The sequence below is a fragment of the Aricia agestis genome, chromosome 9, assembly GCF_905147365.1.
Source record: "Aricia agestis chromosome 9, ilAriAges1.1, whole genome shotgun sequence".
Classification (NCBI taxonomy): Eukaryota; Metazoa; Arthropoda; class Insecta; order Lepidoptera; family Lycaenidae; genus Aricia; species Aricia agestis.
This window is the reverse complement of record NC_056414.1, coordinates 8,901,028-8,923,767: the sequence shown is the minus strand read 5'-3', so window position 1 is coordinate 8,923,767 and position 22,740 is coordinate 8,901,028. Positions and strand designations below refer to the sequence as shown.

The 22,740-nt window shown below is 35.0% G+C and overlaps 1 protein-coding gene across 1 annotated transcript in view; it reads right to left on the bottom strand.

The window, feature by feature from the left end:
- Positions 1-8,805: 8,805 nt before the first annotated feature.
- The window catches only part of LOC121730042 (RING-box protein 2), a 37,598-nt gene continuing 23,663 nt past the window's right edge, over positions 8,806-22,740 (bottom strand). Inside the window, exon 2 of the mRNA XM_042118825.1 lies at positions 8,806-9,009. Within this exon, the coding sequence (XP_041974759.1) occupies positions 8,828-9,009 (182 nt within the window). The 3' untranslated portion in view covers positions 8,806-8,827. The remainder of the gene's footprint in view (positions 9,010-22,740) is intronic.

The following is a 22,740-nucleotide window of genomic DNA, read 5'->3' as shown; positions in this document are numbered from 1 at the left end:
CGATCCCTTTTGAGGTAGACCGGCCTATCGTGGGCCTGTATTTGACAGCTACAGGGACTATATACTTCTGTCTACTCTGACTAGGGCATTCCGACATATACGGCAAATGGCAAATCGCAGATGGTCTAGGACGGTTTTGGCGCTTCTCGCCTGTCAGTCCGGAGTCCCACATACCAGTAGACAATATGTTCTTAGCTAAACTTTTAATGCTTAAAAATTTTACTTTAATTACGGGCGATTTCTGTCCACAGGATCTCTCTGTATAATAAGTCATATAATGTTATTTGATTATGCGCGCTCTAAACCGCTGTCAATCAAAGTTTGCAGTCATGTGATATCTGATTAACTGCGCAATTAGCTGTGGTACTGTCAGGTATACCATGTAACATGAAACTTGGCTAAGAATAGCCCACAGATGTCTAGAACGGTTAGGAAAGAACGCAAAAAGTAAACTGTATTAGTAGTCCCGTTTTTGTTCTACACTCTAGAGATTTCTATTTGTGTCCTGTCTAATGAGTTAATGACCTGTGTCGTGAACTAGTTAGTATGAGACTGGGATGACGCTTCGTTGTTAAAGGTTCCGCAGAGTGATTCAGTCTGGAAAAAATAAGACATTCTACCATTGTCTTCAGCAATATAAACTTTTTTTTCACCTTGAAAAACTAATAGTACTTACAGGTTCCCTAGAGCTTTTTTGACCTTTATTACTATCAAGCTAATTTTTCGTGAGTAGCTTCATTTTGATAAGACGAACAACAATTTCCTCTGCGAAAATTCTCGAAAGTGGTAGCTAACAGAGACAGCAAGGATGGTTCGATTTGATGGTAATAAAATATGGGTTGTTTTATTTGTAGGACAATGTAACTGTTAAATTATATAAAGGAGATGAGAGGATGCAGAGGAAATTGTTGTTCGTCTTATCAAAATGAAGCTACTTACGAAAAATTTGCTTGATAGTAATCAGGTTAAAAAAATGTTCTAGGGAACCTGTACTTATAACCTCAGCTTATAAAAAGTAAGTAATTCTAATGTCCTATTGGCTTTTAGCTAAAGTGAAGGTTTATGAGATTAACGTGCCAATGTGACAGTCAGGTGCTACAAAGTGCAATCGATACAGTCGTCTAGACAACATAATTTATCAATGGAACGAAATTTCGTCTTTTTTCTTCTTCACGTTTAAATAATTGTATTATTCATAAATTATTTATATACCCACATTTTTGTAAACATAATATCAAAAATCCATAGTTTTAAATTGTTTTAAGTAATAATTTTCGTTTAAAAACTTTAGAAACCTCCTTTTTTAAAAGATTTTATCTAATCTTCGATAGAGAGGTTTGTTTGTCGATCTATTAAAAACATATTTTATAAGTTAAGTAACGTTAGCATAGCATTCACTTTTAAATCCTTCCGCATTAATACAAACCGACCTCGATTTCACTGTCGTGCGGGCAAAAACACTGACACACCTTAAAATACAACTTAAGATGATGGCAAATAATAAATTGAGTGTTTGCGAATTCTAAGAACAATTTGTTTTAGCGAAAATGTTTGAATTGCTTCTTTTATGGTATTCACGCACACTATCCTATAATAATAATAATAATAACTCCCACACCTGTTTCGGTGACGGTGGCCGGTTTCATTGAAACCAAGCCAGCTACGCAGGAGTAATTTTATAGTGCGCAAGTGTGTGCGCAGTACACAAGAGCACTCTCTATTCCTTTACTCTCATAACCCAGTGGGACGGAAGACCGACACGTCCGGCGAGAGATCAGGCGATCAGGCGAGATTTTACATGCCCATCCGACGCATGGATCATCTTACTTGTAAGACAATCAGGTGATCAGCCTGCATTGTCCTAACCAAACTTGGAAGTAACATGTTTCCAACGCGAGAATCGAACCCACGACCTCCGAGTCAAGAGCCGCGCTCTATACCACTAGACCACGGAGGCGTTAAATAAATGCGAAAGTGTCTCTGTCTGTCTGTTACCTCTTCACGATGAAACTTGGTATGGCACTTTAAGTCTCGGAAAGGATAAGATACTCTTCATCTCGGAAAATGTACGGTTCCCGCGCGACAACGACTTTTGGCGCAACGGAGATGCGGGCGTTATCTATTAAGATAAGACCTAACGAATTTCTTAGAAATCAATTAATTCTAATTAAATACCAATCCATCAAGATGTTAAAGATTGTTACGGTGGTATTTAAGATCAGGATCAGCGGTATTTCCCTAATAAGAACAAGTTATATTAATTAATAAGTATAGCATAACATTCATTATCTTAGAAATATTTTATAGAATTTTTGGTATGTTAATTTTATTATGACCAGGTTCTGGTTTCTGTATCTTTAGTTTTATTAATATTCCCTATGATGAAAGCGATAAGCTGCATTGTGTAATTAAAACTTTTAGGTACAGACTTTTGTTTTCTATTAGATACTTTAAAAATAAATTACTAAATCAAATTGAATCCTCTGTACTTTGAATCATTATATTAAAAGAATGTAATATATATAATATTTGTATTGTACTGGACAAAGTATAATTCATACTAGCTCTACGTTATTTTTAAAGTATTCTATACTTCATTTTATTATTATATATTTATAATATATATCACTGTTTTTTTGTTGTCCTCTTTTTGCTAACAATATATTTTTTTAGGGCATCATGTATTTCTAAATTATAGTCATTGATCGTTATAATTTGTAATTTATTGTTATTGCATTAATTTTATATCTCACGTGTCCTACGCGGTACATTTTTCTCTATTTTTTCTTACGTAGCGATAGAAGGTAAATAAATGACCAGCGGGGCTAAAATGGTCGCTTCGAAGAATCATGATATGAATCATTATGGGATTCATTTTTCTAAAATTGCAAAATGCAACTCTGCTTGCAATTCATTTCTGTATTTTTGTACTTTTTTGACATTTGTCAGTTTGACAGTTTTGACAATTCATTTGCTGAATTCATTGAGAGGAATTGCTAAATGTGACCATTTTAGCCCCGCCGCTTACATCATTTCATAGCAGTAGCGTAGAATAACTATTCCTGAGGCCTTAGCCAAAGTCCCTTTCGTTAAAAACGATGACGAAATTCTTTATCAAAATGTATGGGATTTGACATTAGTCTTCGCAAGCGAAATGTCATTTAGGGATGACGTATGTCAAACCGCATACATTTTAATAACGAATTTCGTCATCGTTTTTAACGATTATATGCTTTGTGTAGGGCCTCAGTATTGACTTCACCTACCTCCGACATATTATCGTCATCCATACTAGTATTATAAATGCGAAAGTGTGTCTGTCTGTCTGTCGGTTACCTCTTCACGGCCAAACCGCTGAACCGATTTTGCTGAAATTTGGTGTGGAGATACTTTGAGTGCCGGGAAAGGACAAAGGATACTTTTATCCCGGAAAAAGGTACGGTTCCAGCGCGATAAACGTCGAATTTTGGCGCAATGGAGTTGCGGGCGTCATATAGATATTTGTCTATAATATATTATGCAACCTGTATGCAAAACCTTTTTGAAAGTAACTACAAAATCTAACCAATTTTTTGTGAAAATCTATACAGGGTGTAACAAAAATAAGTGATAATACTTTAGGGTGTGTACGTGTTCCTTGTACAGAGTTCACTGTGAAAGTAGCAGCGCTGAAAGACCAATTTTTTTTTTCACTTGTGTATGGGAAAACTCGTGACGCTCGGGCCCTTGCCCATACAAAAGTGAAAAAAATATTTGGTCTTTCAGCGCTGCTACTTTCACAGTGAACTCTCTACAAGGAACACGTACACACCCTAAAGTATTATCACTTATTTTTGTTACACCCTGTATATATATAAAAATGGATTAACAAATGTGTTAGTCGCGCTAAAACTCGAAAACGGCTGGACGGATTGGGCTGATTTTAGTCTTAAAATATTCGTAGAAGTCCAGGGAAGGTTTTAAAGTGACACAAAGTTCACCGGGACAGCTAGTCTTATAAATAAAAATGGATTTTCAAATGTGTTAGTCGCGCTAAAACTCGAAAACGGCTGAACCGATTGGGCTGATTTTAGTCTTAAAATATTCGTAGAAGCCGAGGGAAGGTTTTAAAGTGACACGAAGTTCACCGGGACAGCTAGTTATTATATAATAATAATAATATTGTTAGTTTTTTTTTAGATTTTGAATTACTTACGATAGTTAAGCTCGTCCGTCCGTGGCCTAATGGGAAGGCCTTTAACCTTTGGTTCGCACTCGTAGAGGGTGCAGCTCGATCCCGGGTGGAGGCGTGTACCTATGAGACATTTCCTGATCTCAAGTACATAATACGGACGCTCGTACGGTGGTCGGTGAAGGAAAACATCGTGAGGAAACCCGCACATAGTTGGTCCCAGACGTATTGACTAGTTCTTTCCTTTGGACTAGGCTGACTATGTTGCGAGAATACCGTATGCACTTGGGCAACTATACGGACATTTAAATCTTGTCCCAGACACTACTGCAGTATTTGCGGAGTGGTTACTTCGCTCTGAAAACACTATATAAATCATTCACAACGGATGCAAAGGCCTAGATTTAGTTAAGCTCTTCGTATTTAAGGTGACGCCACGTTAAAGTAAACAACCGTGTTGGATATGTTTTAGATTGCTTGTTTTCTATTAAAGGCCGGCCCGGCCTGTCATACAAAACAAGCAATGGAACAGCAAAAAAATGGAAAGGGCGTAAGCGACAAAATGATTTTTGTCGCGTAATTTAAAAACCATAAATACATTTCATATAAGCTATGGGCAAATTAAAGAGTATGCTTGAACCAATATATGTACAAATTTTGGAAGCTTAAATCACTCTCCTCTGTTGGCAAAATAGGAATCCCTTTTTTTACAGAGGTCTTTTTGATTGATTATTCTGTGTTATAAAAGTTGACCAATCGTGTTATGCTATGGGTAATTCAAAGACAATGAATACTGACTGAGGTAATAACATGAGTTACTACAATATACATAATATAATGCTGTTCTATTTCAAAAGAAAAAATATGAACAATTCAAACGTGACAAGTATTTGTATTAGTGTGACATTCAGAATAGCTATTAATTTAACTCAATAATATTACACCTTGTTATAGATCCGTGTACAAAAATAAGTTTATAATTTATTGTATGGTCCTAAGTCCTAACTTTAGCGCGGCCGCAAGTCCTATTTTGAAAATAATTGCTTCTATCTGAAATAAAAGACATTTTTATTTTTATACCACTAAGTCATAAATAGAAGTAATTATGTAAGCATGTAGAGAAAATAGAAATGCATAACCTTTATGGTAATCCTATCTTTAATACATATTGAGTACAGCACCATTATGGAAAATAATTATATTAAATAACTGACGTCTGTATTCAATTATTGTTTGGTTAATTAATATTAATATAACAATTATTTAACCACGGATATCTCACGTGTTGCCGCCATGAGGTAAATAACGCCATGCTATGCTCACGGCATTTGCACGAGCCTTCTATTGTTTACTACATAATCAATTTATTGCCATAACGAGAAACTGTTTAAAAATTCTTTCAGTTTTCTTTACTTTCAGCTAATAATAACATAATAATAAGGCACGAGAAGGTACACAGTGGACTCTACATTCTACATGCATTCTAGTTCAATGTTTCATGTAGAGCCAATAGCAAAACCTAAGCGTAAACAATAAACATATCCAGCTATATTCTCCACAATTATAGAGATTGGATCCATATATTATTATGATTAGTTTAGTCTTAGTGTTAGTCTAAGGACTTAAAATGTCTTAAAAATCAACATTTCAGTATTATTCTTAACTTCACGTTGATTTAAGGGCTGGCCGCATACACGCGTTTTCCGTATTCGATTTTCTAATGTGGAATTTTGATTTGGAATTCCGTGAAACAAGCGCAAACGTTCCTTTTTTCTGTCGCGAACTCGCGAATGCGCTGGCTTGCACTCAAAACATACCCGTTTTGAAATTATTATTTTTAACAAAAAATTAAAACCGACTTCCAAGGTAAAAACAATAATAACATCCTTATAATATGAACTAAAAGGTATTAAATAATTTTTCCTATCTAATAGTGCCTTTTTCCGAATTCGGCTAAACCTCAACTATTTCTGTACTCAATCTTCATCATTTTGAAGTCGGCTGCGCCCCCCGAACCCCCCCTTTAGGGGGGGCTCTGCCCGGCCGTCCCCCCCCTTCGGTATCCGAGGTTGAGTAGTTAAGTAAGACCCACTTATCACAGCCTTGAGATTCCTTAAAAATACTTCGTAAACATCAGAAAACAGATGATCTTATCTGAAGATTACGAAAATCTCAAATGCGAATTTCTTCTAAACGGAGACTTTACTGGCGGTGGAAACGGTAAGTAGGAGTTTTTCTCACCCAAAACAATCCTCCTTAACCCATGTCACCAACATTTAATTGACGTAGGTTCTTAAACCTTAGCCAAATTTTTCTAAGTATGTTCGCCATACTAACAAGGGTCACATTTCAGCCTGTCATTCGACAGGGGTTGATTTTTGAGAAAAGTTTATCGGAGCTTTTTTGCTTCCCTTGGCGCCCCCTATCGATTGGTATAATAAAAAGGGGTGGTCATAGGGGGTTGTATTTTTGTCGCAAAATTTTTCAAAGTATTTTCGCCATACTAACGAGGTTCGTATATTGGCCTGTATCTGGCCGGGGGTTGATTTTTGAGAAAAGTTTATTTGAGCTTTCTTACTCCCCTTCGCGCCCCCTATCGATTGGTGTATTCAAAAGGGGTGGTTATAACAAAAAAAGGACATGGACGAACAGTCCATAGACGGCCACAATTTTATAATAAAAAAAAAGGGGTGGTTATAAGAGGTTGAAATTTTTGTCCAAATTTTTTTAAGTATTTTCTCCGTGCTAACGAGGGTCACATTTCGGCCTGTCTTTCGACAGGGGTTGATTTTTGAGAAAAGTTTATCGGAGCTTTTTTGCTCCCCTTGGCGCCCCCTATCGATTGGTATATTCAAAAAGGGTGGTTATAAGAGGTTAAAATTTTGACGAAAAATTTTTCGAAGTATTTTTTCCATAGTGCCCCGTTTCCTTCAGTCCAACCCAAATGTGTGCCTTACCTGGAGTAAAGGTTGAATTTGTTACTTATGTTCAATTTTGTGGTACTTGAAATATTATTAAACAACATTATGAAACAACATTAAGTATATTTTTTTATATTAAAATCGCTTTGAAATATACCAAATAAATAAGGACATAACGTGATGACTGATGATATTTTATGGTGTTGTGTGTATATTTATCCATATACAACCATATGGGTTGTGACATTGGTGACCCTGACATGGTAGTGATGATGATGATGATGATGAATGTAATTTGCATAGTAGCATATGCTTTCAGTTCTTAAAAACAACGCCTAAACCCCCAAACTTGTATCTATAAGGAATCCGGAGTTCTCTTAGTATCTTCGGATCCATAGTATTCCTTGGTACAAAATCTTGCGTTTTGGTAGCATATGCTTAGGATGCTTCTTATAAAACCAAAATCACCATATGTTTCCATATAAATTTTGAGGAGTTCCCTCGATTACTCATGGATCCCATCATCAGATCACCACTTTTGTGAAAATAGGACCAAATTGGAGTGAAACCTAATATAACAAAACAAAAATTTTGAAAATCGGTTCACAAACGGCGGAGTAGTGGTCGAACATACAAAAAAATAAATAAATATCCACAGCCGAATATATAACCTCCTCGTTTTTTGGAAGTCGGATAAAAAACGAATGTGTGCGTCAGTTAATGTATTTTCTACTGACTCCATGCATTCGAATTTTCAAATACAGAAAACGAATACGGAAAACGTGCGTATGCGGCCAGTCTAATTTGTTGATTTCACATCATTGAGTACAGCGGGGCTAAAATGGTCGCTTTGAAGAATCACGATATGAATCATAATATTATTCATTTTTTTTAATCGCAAAATGCAACTCTGCTTGCTATTCATTTCTCTATTTTTGTACTGATTTGACATTTGTCAGTTTGACAGTTTTGACAATACATTTGCTGAATTGATTGAGAGGAATTGCTAAATGTGACCATTTTAGTCCCGCTGTACTGTGCACTAGCTTTTAAGGGCGTTTACGTGCCGTTAATTTGTAATCACTTATCACCCCCTATAATTTTGTATCAGATGGTTGATAACACAATCTGCGTAATTTCTTTGCATTGCGACAACCTTGAAAGTTTTTTTAGATAATCATGCCGGTCATAATTTTTGCATGTCTGAGCACCGAGTTCGTAATACTTTTAACGTAACTGTAAGGGAGAGAGAGATCAGAGAGAATATATTTTTTAATAAAATGTGCCATATATACTCCATTTTAATCGTTAATTTATATTTACTCATCAATAGCAGAGCATAAGGGGAAATGACATAGGGACCTCTTCAGCATCTCGACATTCCTTTTCTCATTAAATTTTGTATTTATAAAAGTACTCTTAATCTATGAAGATAGAGATTTGTATTTTACTAAAATACAAATCTCTATCTTCATAGATGCTCTGCTTATGCTCTGCTATTACAAATACTATGCAATTTTTTGTTTTAAATCTTTCATTAATGATAATAATTATCGAGTCAATTTAAATTTTAATATTATTTTTACATTAAATATGACATTGTGTAGTTAAATTAATTGTAATAAAAACCGTCTACATTATCATGTAAAACAGTTTTCTGTTCTTCAGCACACGCGGACCTAACTATTAACTAGAAATAAAACTACATCTTAGAATACAGTATTTATTTACCAACTTATTTGCCCATGCGCTGTATGGACCATTCCTGCTGGCAGAGAGGGCAGCGGTTGTTCTGCTTCACCCAGAGTGACATACAGCAGAAGTGGAAGCTGTGGTTGCACTCGCCCCACACTACCACGCAGTCCTGCTTGCCGTAAGAGTCCTTCTTGCTCTCGCCCTGGCAACGTAGACACGCGTCTGTGGAAGAAAGAAATCATGGTAAACATTGGAAAAACGCGGGGCCTGCGGGTGAAACAATTGAGAAAATACAATATGAAAATGTCCGAAAACGAAGTTGTGGGTAAGCCCACTAGGCCTTACCCGCAACTTCGTTCTAGTCGTATTCGTAGCAAGTCGTAGTTAGAACTTAGAACTATCTTATATTATTATGTTTGATGATAATTATGTGACGTTAATTGCGACTTTGTTGCAACAAAATTCTTAGCTGGCAGGAACTCTACATTTTCCGGACTAAATACTATTGAACGTATTTTTCAGAATTCATCAAAATTGGTTTAGCACACAGTTAGAGACACAGGAGGCATGATATACAGGGTGTAACAAAAATAAGTGATAATACTTCAGGGTGTGTACGTGTTCCATGTAGAGAGTTCACTGTGAAAGTAGCAGCGCTGAAAAACCAATATTTTTTTCATTTTTGTATGGGGAAACTCGTGACGCTGAGGCTCTTTCCCAACTCGTCGTGACGCTCGAGCCTTTGCCCATACAAAAGTGAAAAAAATTTTCGTCTTCCAGCGCTGCTACTTTCACAGTGAACTCTCTACAAGGAACACGTACACACCCTAAAGTATTATCACATATTTTTGTTACACACTGTATAGGTAAAGATTTTCTTTATCAAAGTTAGGCCTCTAAATTTTTTTGTGCGTTAGGTACATTTATACATTATGATTCACTCTGCATAATAAAATATCTACACTTTACAGTTTACAGCATTGAATTTTAATAGTTTACGTCAATTTAATTGAGCGAAACTGATATACTATAATTTACACGGAATAAAATATGATACTAATAAGACGTAATAACTTTGTTTACAGAAAGTTAACAATTACACTTAAAGTTAATAATGTATCATAATATTCATAATACACCTAATAACTATTAAATAATACTTAACATTAACAAACTAATTAAATAAATAATTTATAGCTGGTGCCATTACATAATTATTTACTTATTAAATAATAACATACATATCTTGTTATGGCTTTTACATATTTATTAATCTCAGATTGGTATCCAGTTATTCTGCGTAGTTATACTTCGTTTTTAACCACTGGATTAAAATTTGCTGGATGGATTGGATGAACAGATTTCGACTCTCATCTTAGACTCTATGTAACGGTGGCATAGGTCGAGTATCCAGGGTTACAAAATATAGACAGCAAAACATAAAACTTCCTTTTTTTTCGAAGCCCTCCTCATTTTCGGGTCGATTTAAAATAGGGGTTCAATATCATAGGGTTCAACAGAACAATCATCTATCGCGATTTTAAATCATAATATTCTTTAAATAAGCTTGGGACAATAGATTTCTTTAATTTTATAAACATTTGGTAAGTAATAAAGTATTACTATAAAATAACATAATAAAATATACAATAGAACGACCGATAGATGATTATAACTATTTTGCAATTTTGCTATCTCAATTCAGAATCACAGAAAACACGTATGGAACTACCGATTAAATGTTTCATTTAATTTTTCCATTTGCAATAATAATTGTTGATAAATTATTTTAACTATTGCTGTATAAAGGAATTTATAAGGTAAAATGACATAATATTTGTCATATGATGTCCAATTAACTTAGCAAACAACAAAGTAATTTACAACAAACATAACAAGTGACAAGATTGACATAATTGTTTGTTTGTCAATTTTAAGTTCATTACGTACTTAAATGCTTTTGTTTTAAGGCTTTTACACAACGCTGAATAACATTAATTAAGAACGTCTTATTATACGACGTGTTTTAAAACTTGCCCAAGCAAGCATCTTTCAGGGGAGCGGAAAAAGTAACATTTTTCGCTGCATGTGGTTTATCAGTTATCACATAGGAACTAACTTTTTTTTTTAATTTGGCCATTCATTATTTTATATGCCTTGTAAGAGCTGCACGATTTAGAGACTATTAGAATAATGTCTTAAGGACTTTTTATCTCTACCGTTCTTAGCCACTTTTTACCTCTACGTAATAAGTAATAACTAATCTTATGGCCTCAAGTGAATTATTTCAAACTAAAGCTATAACGTTCTTAAACGCCTCCGTGACCCAGACAGTTTCCTATAAGGGCACCGACCTTCACGATCTAAGGGTAATCATTTCCAGTAAGATACTAATTACTATGTGGGTGCTATTACAAGAACGTTTGTCTTACTAAATAGCTTTCGACTTTCTACCTAAAAGCTATGATAATTATACCTTTAGGACTACCTCCCGCACTCAGAGACTGCCGCACTCAGAAGACAAACAACATAAGCCCCTTATAATATCAGTCAAACTCTTCATTCTCAACGTCAACAAAGTTTTTGAAGTTTGAAAAAAAAAGTTTGAAGTGAATCTTCAAACTTTTTTTTGCAGTGCGTCAGAAAGCCTTATATATGACTTCTGTGAATGACATCACATCATTGGTATACAATACTTTGAATGAATAAGTAAAAAAGTAGGAACTCTAGGAAGCCTTCCTACAAGGCTTAACCGCTGAAATCAGTAAAGTTTTTAATGTTTTTCATACGGAATTTATGAAAAGGAAGTTTTGTTGCAATGAGCTAGCTAAATTGTTTATGAATGTAAAATATTATTGTTACTTCGACACCAATTAGAGTATGTGATTGAAGTTAATTAATAAGTATGTATAGAGTAAGGGCTCGAAGAAAAATCGGCCAAGTCAATTTTATTTATTTTATTTTATTAATATAACAAATCAAAGCCATTATAATTTTTGTTCTAAGTTCATTACAATATGAAGTTTTATGAAGTGCCATTAAAATTGTACAATTTTTTCGGTCAGCCAATTAGCTTAAAGCTATAAGCTCATCTTATTTGACCAAAAACGTACTAAAAGCCTCAATAACTCCAGACCTTCCAATGCTAAACCGCCTTTTTCCACGTCACCAAGTCATGCATTTCAAATAATGTTATTAGTAGTTAAAATTTTAACTACACGGAAGTTTATCAAATAAACTGAAGTTACGCAAACCCACAAGGACACCGGAACATGGTTACAGAATTATCGCCTCCCAATATAACACGTTTATACACAAGTGTATGTAATACACAAACATACATACATGATAGGTAAATAAGATATATTTGGAAGTCCTATAAATATCACTATAACTAATTATATATATATGAATAACAAATCAAAAGCTTAACTTTAGCAAAATGTGGTAAAACTTAAAAACGAAGAATTCGATTTCATCTGTGTGTACGCATGTTATAGAGCAATTTTCTCACTTAATTTAATGACTGTTTAACACATATTAAATGTACAATTTAATTATTAACATATTATGCACATAATGTATGTGCGCAACAAAACTATTGCGTCGCAATGCATCCTTAGTCGAATATTCTATGTACATTGTAAAGTCGTTGACAACCAAGAGGTAGCACTTTTGGTCCTTATAGTCGCTATCATAAGGTCTAAATTCGTTAAAACGGATTTGTCGGCAACTGTACATAGTTTAGTGTGCATACATTGTGTATTTATGCAATATCTAATGTATCTTTATGCATTGATTACAAAGAGGTGTACGTCTTTATAATCAATTGTGATAAACAGTGGAAACTTTAGGGCGCAGTATGTAGGAGGATCTACCCACAAATCCATATTCAATCAAACACTTGTGGATGCAATAGTATCTGAGGACTTAAGAGCGTTTACACCTTTCACGCTCAATTTGGCTTAAAACTGTACTTACTTTTCAAACTTGAAAAAAATCATCAACCACTTATCTTGATAAAAATGTTGATAACTTATTTTTATAGGAAATTTCACTGTCTATATAGTTAGCAGAGAAAAAAATACAATTTATAGAGTATTAGTACATTAAATCTCGATACCTTAACAGAGGTTTTCTTAAATTCCGTTTTAGTATCAGTTTCGAAGCTTAAAATTTACGAAACCAGCGACAGATCTATTAAAAATAATAATAACCTATACAAAAAATTACTTTATGTAATTTAAATTCAAAGAATGAGAAATATCAAGGAATTAAAACTTTTTTTACCTATTTATTTAACTTAATTTAATATAATAATAGCTTAATATCATAGAATAACACTTTAATTAAAAAAATGTTTTTAAATATCAACAAATCTTTTGTTTTTTTTTTCTACAAATATTTTAAAATAACTATAAATGGCTGCGCGCATTACATGGCAAATCAAATAGTCCTCCGCAGGTTTGTATGGAAACTTCAAATTAGGTGTAAACGCTCTTAATATTTAACATTGAAATGTTCAAACGTTTTTCGTGAAAATTTTCACGGAGAACGTTCGAAAACAGAAACGAATATATCATTTGATCGTGATTATGTTTGGAAAATTTATTTCAGCGTCTACTCTTTCTTGAAATATTTTTGCTGTACATAATATTTAATGATACGCGAAATTTCGTTGTGTCATCAAAACCGGCGTAACAACGGACAAGAGATGAAGTTTGCTTAGGACTCTATCCGTGTCTGCCCACCAAGTAAATTTTGACAACGGAAATAAAAACATATTATATTATGTAAAGAGTGATCTTTTTTTAAAAGTGTAAAAACTTCACTTAGTACGATACTCCCAATTATCAGCTTCAAAAACTGAGTTCACACTAAACAGTTGTAACTGAGAACTGCGTCAATTCGCGAAGGTGCAAATTTGTAGAGCAAATTACCGTGAAATGTTAATGGATGTACTCGATAAATGTGTTTTATGGTAAAAACTAAAAAACCTTATTAGAAACTATATACTTTGTTTCTACGTAACGAAAAAATTGACAATTCGTTTAGAAATGGTTTCTGATAGTTTAGTAGATTACCTAAAGTGGCAAGATTAATTTGAAAATTTCCAATTTTAATTTATATAAAGTCTAAGGAAACTAAGATGTAAAAATGAAAATAAAAGCCTAATTATTTTTAAAGAACAAGGCTAATAATAATATTATGTTTTACTTTAGCTGAAGGTTATAATTTGGCGTAGCAACGTAGTGATGTATTTTTCAGCGCAGTAGGTACAAACTAACACTATTTTGTTGTAGTTGTGACGTGCAAAGTAAACCTATTACATATTTATTATGTACAAGCAGGTCATAACAGAACTATAAAATTCAAATAGCGTCAACACATAAATAATAACAAAAGGAGAATTTAGGACATCACAGCTACAGCGGCTACGACAATGCACTTTTTGAGTTTCAGCCTAGGTCAACTTTTACTAGAGAGAATAATTTAATTGGAGTGGTTATTCCTTCAAAGAAACTTCATCTCTATTTGAAGTTGGTAAGGTTGACATTCGAATGTATTTTTGGTGTTCTAGCGTTTTTCCGGATGGTCTGCATTGACCGTAATGCTCGAAAGGCGTAACTCCGTAATTCCAATAAAAATGCAGCTATTTTCCGAGAAAGAACTCTGAATCGTCTTAATGATGCTCCAATAGTGACCAATACATTATTTATTATACTGGGTGTAACAAAAATAAGTGATAATACTTTAGAGTGTGTACGTGTTCCTTGTAGAGAGTTCACTGTGAAAGTAGCAGCGCTGAAAGACGAAAAATTTTTTTCACTTTTGTATGGGCAAGGGCCCGAACGTCACGAGTTTTCCCATACAAAAGTGAAAAAAAAATTTGGTCTTTCAGCGCTGCTACTTTCGCAGTGAACTCTCTACAAGGAACACGTACACACCCTAAAGTATTATCACTTATTTTTGTTACACACTGTAGAATCAAATTGCTGTTATTGTTCTTTCCTACACTGCACCGTTTTCTGTAAATCAACACAAGTCTCAAACCTTAATGCTAAAGTATGTGAGATATACTTCAAATAATATTGAACTTTTTTGACTGAACAGACAATAGCCATTGCCCATTTCTAATAGTTTTGTTACACCTAGATAACGGAATGTTATCCATGACAGCGCCTCCTAAACTACTTTAGGAAAAAGTTTTAATCTAAAGCCCAATTATAACAACACAAAGCTAGGATTTATATTATGGGCCCATATCTGCGTTAAGGCTTGACAAGTCGCAGAAAAGAGATGGAAAAAAGATTATACTTACAAATTGCATAGTTATTTTTGTTGGAAAAATGAAAAGTTTATCATTTACTTGGAGGATTTTCACCGTGCAACCGAAATTTATGGAAATACAATGAAGAGTAATTACACTACCTTTAAATAATACCTTCTAGGAATTTTTAAAGTTTTGACCTAACTATTAGCATTTGACGTAGGAATTTTTTTGTTAGATAATGTATTGCCAAAATTAATATTGACCGTCTGATTCTTAAAAATACAGATTAGCCTTTGATATTGTCGGCTATATCGTTGTACTAATATTGGCTTCGACGTCATCGAAAACACATTTGAAAGTTAAACACTGGTGTTCTATAGACACAGTTTTTGCAATGCCTTCTTCGTCTACAATTAAGATTACATATTTTTTAAATTAACGAGAGGGTAGTTTAAAAAATAAATTTTAAAAATTTCCAAATCGAAAGGAAACGTCCTTTCTATTTAAAGCTATGAAGGTTAATTTATCATACAACTTTAATAATAGGATTAGTATGCAGTATAATTTAGACTAGCCGCACTAAAGGCGCCTTGATTTACACTTTCATACACACACACATAAAACAAGCGTGTGTGCTCATATATTTACTAATCGTTAAGTGGCGTATGTGTGCGGGACGCATACTTATTCAGGTCCTACATATATGCTAAACCTTTTGAATAAAACCGAACGAAAGGCGAGGTATTGAGGCGTATCCAATTATTAATATTATTCTTCCTGCTAATTGATAAAATATAAGAAAATTTATAAACATACAAATATAAGTATATACGAAATGCCATTTTCATTACAATGGTATTTCATTACATAATACATTCAACGTGTATAGCATCAATATGTATAATTATTATCTAAAGCGTGAGATCAGAATTTTTATGTAAAGTAAAATGTAAAGAATACATGTATATGTAAAGCTCAATTCTGATTAAGCTCTAACACACTCGTAAAATTTTGGCAATGTGATTTTTTATTTACAAGCTTTCTTAAGTCCGGGTGCCCTCGCAATTCTCATACAAACGTAATACCAAGATCGCTTCCCATACAAGAATATTTACCTTATTTAAGTTATTATTCAGCTTAAGATAGTAATTACCTAGGTTCCTGTACAAAGATTCACTGCAAAATATTTACATACCAAAAAATATTACTATCTACTTTCTGCCGCGCACTGCAAAAGTCTGAAACGAACTGTCACCAGCAGTATTTTCGGACCTATACAACCTGCAAACCTTCAAGAAAAGAGCGTATTCCTTCTTAAAAGGCCGGCAATGCACCTGCAGCTCTTTTGATGTTGCGAGTGTCCATGGGCGACGGTAGTTGCTTACCATCAGGTGACCCGTTTGCTCGTTTGCCCCCATATAACAAAAAAAAATACGATGGCACCCGGTCCCCGGACTCTTAATAGTTTAATTTACGAAAAAGTTGAACACCTCTGGCTTCGGACGGAATACGGATTGCTTGTGCACTTTTCTTCCAGTACTTTTCCGTCAGCATGTCGTGGCATCTACATTCTACAAATTAAGGAGATGAACGTTGTACACAAAACGTTTCATCTCCTACCGCTCGCGGATTAAACAAAGGTTCAATCAAACTCTTAAAAAATAGTTTTGAGAAGTGTTCGTGGTTTTAGTACTAGAATAATTTTGAATGCCAATAGTAACGGCAAGATTTTTTAATTTGCATGTAATAACAAAAAAAAAGTTGGCTTCTATGAGTTCTGTAAACCGATGCTATGCAAAGATTGCATAGAGACTAGGCTCATTAACATTGAATAGTTTTGGTGGGTCGATGTTTAAAGAATATCTTACTTTTTACACCAACTAAATATATTACTCCTTTCTCTGAAATGATAGCGCCAGTATGTGAGGCGATAAAAACTTGTGTTAACCAGTCCCCATTAGTTGTCGCCTTCACTAATAACTTGTGAGTTTCTAATTGGTTTGAATGAGACGGTATAGATAAAGCCCATATGGTTTTATATAAGCCCATTATTCCATAGTCTAGGCCAGGGGTCACCAATTAGTTTCGTTCGGGGTCCATTTTAAGAAATGAAATGACCTTCGCGGTCCGCACATTACGGAAATTACAAAGGTTTTTCTTTTCATCATCATTTACAATTATATCAATGAGAAAAGTGTCAATTTTTGTAGCTAATTACGAGGGCTGCTATTTATGTATCCGAAATTAAAAAAAGAAACAAACATATATCATTTAATATGGTTTTATTGCTTTTCAAAATATTCGCCGCGATGATTGACAAACTTTTGCATACGCTGGAACCAATTTTCATAGCACTTTTTCCATTCTGATTGAGGTATCTCCAAAACGTGCATTTTGAACGCATCAACAGCCTCTTCGCGGCTCGAAAAACGTTGACCACGTAATTTGTTCTTCGCGTATGGAAATAAAAAGAAATCGTTAGGTGCCAAATCAGGGCTGTACGGCGGATGACCAGTCAATTCGATCTTTTGACCCTCCAAAAACTGAGTTGTTTCAGCTGAGGTGTGACAGCTAGCATTGTCGTGATGTAATATGATTCTGCGTTGTCGGTTGTCCTTTCTTATTTCTTCAAAGACTTCTGGTAAACAAATGGTCGTATACCATTCAGAATTAACCGTTTTACGATTCTCTAATGGCACTGTAGCCACATGTCCATTAATTCCAAAAAAACAGGCGACCATTTGCTTCAAAGTACTTTTTGCACGAGTAACTTTTGTTGGTTTCGGCTCATCTTGGAACACCCACACCGTTGACTGTTGTTTAGTTTCGGGGTCATATGCATAGATCCAAGATTCATCACCTGTGTAGATATTATAAACGGCTTTTGACGTACCACGGTTGTATTTTTTTATCATTTTTTTGCACCAATCGACACGAGCCCATTTTTGATCGATTGTCAAGTTGTGCGGAATCCAACGCGAACATATTTTTTTTACAGCCAAATGTTCGTGTAATATCTTATGTATGCTCGTCATACTTATGCCTAAGGACGCCTCTATCTCGCGATATGTAACATGACGATCACGCATTATTAGTTCCCGCACAGCATCTATATTTTGTGGGACAACAGCTGTTTTTGGGCGACCTTCTTTATTTTCATCCGTGAGCATAGACCGCCCACGATTAAACTCACTGTACCAGTGATAAGCAGTGGTTTTTGATGGTGCTTCATCTCCAAAAGTTGCGGTGAGTTGAATAAAGCACTGTTGTTGATTTAGCCCACGCCGAAAATCGTAGTAAATCATTGCACGAAAATGTTCACGCGTTAAATCCATGGCAAATGAAGACACGCAATTTTCAAAATGACGCCACAATGGAAAAATAATTGACAGTCACATGAAACAAAATGTATTCTTCAACCAAAGAGTTCTATTTTCAAATGTTGTAATTACTTTTTAAATATTGTTCTTGTAAGTGGCCAGTTCCGGATACATAAATAGCAGCCCTCGTATTATCTCTCTGATGTTTGGAGTGAAATTGGTGCAAGCTATTGAATCCTGGAGATGTTGATCAGTAAGTCGAGACCGAAATTTATTTCAACGAAGTTCATCTTCTAAAACGCTTAGTCCGCACACCATGGGTCGGCGGTCCGCCATTTGGTGACCCCTGGTCTAGGCGTAGTAACAATTTGCTTCAAATGATCGTACAAGGATTTAAGGACGATAACATGAGGCCTTTATGCTAGTCAGAAAATTCCCTATCGTCCCAATTTCTACTTTTTTTAAACAGTTCCTCAATCCATCAAGATATAGAGCTAATTATCTACTGTTACATTACGAGTATCCTCTACATCTTATGATACATCATCCGGGTTCTAATATATGCAGTTATTTATAATATACGAAGTTTAAAGATTAAAGAGAAGAAGAAAAAAAAATACAAAGATTTGTGACTCGCTTCGTTAATGTGATTATAGAGTTCCGACCGGTTTTTAACTTTTTAAATGTTTTGTCGTTTCGATAACAAAACTATTTACAAAATATTATCGCGATAGCTATGAAAAAAGTTCCACGATGACGGTCGGCACTCGGCGCCATACAATTTTGCTTCAAGGTCTGCTGTATTGTGAAGCCGATCGCCCTACGCACATCTCGCTAACAACAAAACAAACAAACTGACACAAACATTATCATGAATTTGCCACAAGGACTAACTTCAAACGTTCAAAGCCAGTTATTACCCGAATCCGATTATAAGAACAGTGTGGTGAAAGATCTAGACATCAAACGTTCTATTCTTGGTACTATCCAGATTATGGCTGAAATTCGTACTTTCGTATATTTACCATAGTAAAATTCACTTTTAGATGTTATAGTCAACATCTTATCATGTTTGGACTTTGAGTACAACACGATCTAAGTATGAGAACTTTTAAAGAATGGCAAGACCCGTAAGACAAAATATGTAGAAAATGAGAATCATAATGATTTTGTGAGTTCTCTTTTCTACTCTTTCAGTAGTCGGTACTGCAGCGCCAGGATTTTCGATGAAAATTCAGTACAACTTTTCTCTATCACTTTATTCACTTGGTAAATAGTTAAATTTTAAGGTATCTGTAAATATCCATTGCACATTTTGAATTCCTCGCCAATAAGGCGGTTAAAGAAACGGTGTTTTATAAATAAATCTGAACCGATCATAAATTATACTTTTTTATATTTTTAGATATATATATTTATAGAACCGGAATGTTACGTGTTCGAGCTGGCGTGCCACATCTCTCTAACCTTCTTACCGCAGTTGTTCACCTAGCACAAGGACGGCCGTTGCCTCCGACTCTGCTACGGTGCCAAGTAGAGCACTGTCCGTCGTCTATCTTTACACGCTGAATATAGCTTATATTTTCCCTTTCAATAGATGGTTTCGTAGGTCCAATGGAAACGAAGACATGAAAATTCACCCTTGGAAGGAATCCTTCTTTCGCGCATGTGGATTGTGGGATCAGGAAACGTTGTTACGTTCTTTATCGTCGTCCATCTACCGGATTTGTGCATTCTGGGTTTCTGAAAAAAAAACCCGACGTCCGGAAATCTCCTTATACAATCAGGGTCGGTTGGTGACTCGCCGTCGACTTATGGTACTGCGGATTAAACTTAGCTCTGTAAGTCAAGCGGTCATTCACTCGTCTGACCGTATTACCTAACTCAGTCTTTTGTTTTTGCTTCGCAGATTTTAGTGTGAGCTGAACCTTTGCGGAGAAAGTTGTAATAAATCTTAAGCTTACACGTCGCCATGAAAAATGCTCAAGTCGAATAAGGAAAAACAAATTGTACGGTGATTGGTGCTCAAGACTATTTTTTTTTGCACTTTTAGGGTTCCGTAGTTTATTGGTACAATTCATACTTTGGAAAAACAGCTTCACGCTTCATTTAGTCGCTGGTAATTTGGTTTGTTAGGCAGCCTAGAAGCAAAGTGAGCGGATGTGACGACTACAATGGCGTATAATTTCTCATCCGCAATGGTTTCAAGTTTTGAACGCAAAAAAACGTTGTGGTTAAAAAATTTATTAAATTCTGGAATTATCTAGAGTCTAGACTAAAACGTTACCGATAAAATCGTCGATGTTATCGTAGCTCCAAAAATAGCTTATCCGGACAATAACTGGTGAAAGTAAATATGTTTATCGTGTTTGTGGTAGTGTTTGTGCAATGATTTCAACCCTGATAGAGCCACCGTCTCGTAATATAATTTTTCCCTCGATCTCATGGAAATTTTTAATCGGTTCATTATCTAAAAACTGCTGATAAGATAAGACACTCCCGCTGAGCGAAACGTGTTTGCAGCGAGTGACACATAATACAGTCTGAAAATTTTAACGATAATTTTCCATTTATCGGGGCATAGGAAATAAACTGAATTATGTCATATTACTGAGACTTCAATGTATGTCCGCCTGTCTGTCAGTCTGTCTGTCCATCTGTGATGAAAAGTTTATGTGATTTTCGTTGCCATTTTTCAAAAATATTTACATTATGAGTTTTACACAAGTTAATTTCGTAGGGAAACGAGACACAATAGATATTCTATTGTGTCTCGTTCACCGGTGAGCGTATGGGACTTGATGAATTAAGGTGACGCCTTGATAATTTGGTTGTAGCTATATCGATTTTCCTCAGAAATAAGCTAAGAATTTAAAGTTCATTGTCAGTATTCATCATGTCCTTGTCTTTGAATTACCCATAGCATAACACGATTGGTCAACTTTAATAACACAGAATAATCAATCAAAAAGACCACTGTAAAAAAGGAATTCTAATTTTGCCAACAGAGCTTGATTTAAGCTTCCGAAATTTGTACATAGATTGGTTCAAGCATACACTTTAATTTGCCTATAGCTTTTATAACAAAAAAATTAAAACAAGCAATCTAAAGCATATCCAACACGGTTTTTTACTTTAATGTGGCGTCACCTTAACCCGTCGATCGTGAGAAAACGAGACACAACAGATATTCTATTGTGTCTCGTTCATCAGTGAGCGTATGGGGCTTGATGAATTAAGGAGTTAGGAAGCTTTTGACTCATAACAGCAATTTGCGAATAGGGTTGTCTCAAACAAACACAAAATATTTTCTGTTTCAAGAATTACGGCAGATAAATATCTTCAATATTAAATATAGATTATAGATAAGTAGATGGAACTGATCATGATGATGATGACACATTAATATTTGTGAGTTATGACATAAATGTGGAAATTAGGATTGCGCGAAGTCCTTGCGATCCCAAATATTTATTCACAGCGTGTAGTAAAATATAATCTCGAATATTATGTGACACAATGACACAAATAATTCAAACGCTCTTTTGACACGAAGTTCATTACTTTCAATAAAATTATTAGGTCCTGCTCGGCGTCTGTCATGGCGTTCGCTGCGGCTAGCATGTAAGCCACATTCTATAAAAGAACGTTCGAGAAACGGCCAGGTCACGCCGGCGGCTGGCGCTAGTAATATTCCATTGGCTTTTCGAATTCATGGCTTATGTGTGGGTTTTGTGAATGTATGTTTGTGAAGCTGCGTTTGTGTTTACCCGTCCCGCGTGCAGTTTACTTCGCCGCACTCACTAGTCACTGAGCATACAGTGACATAATAATATCAATTCTATGGAGCTATCGATTACACTTTAAATTTTTAGCAACAATTTCCAAATCTCACACACCTGTAGGTGTCATGTTTAAGAAAAGTAAAATAATTGTTAGTTTTTATATTACTGTACCGTCTACATTAGATTATACCTAATGTAAAGTAATTAATAATATTATTATTTTAAAATTACAATACAGTAGCTGCTCCTCATTAGCAATTAGATAAACACGTAATTTCCATACACGTGATGCAAGGTATTGCAAAAATCTATTTACGTATTGGTTAGCCTTTTGTTTTTCACATACATCACGAGAAATCGCGAGTCGTGTCAGTGATGTCGTGGGTAACTTCCAGAGGAAGTTATTTTGAGATATTTTGAATACATCACGTCGAGAAATTGCAAGAATCATGTGGGTATATTTTGAGATCATACGTGACGTGTTTGGGTGTTTTGTGTGTGTGAGATGCGAGGGTGGGGCGCGAGTTTTTTTTGACAGTCTTGTATCACTGTGTGTTGTCCCGCCTCCCGATGG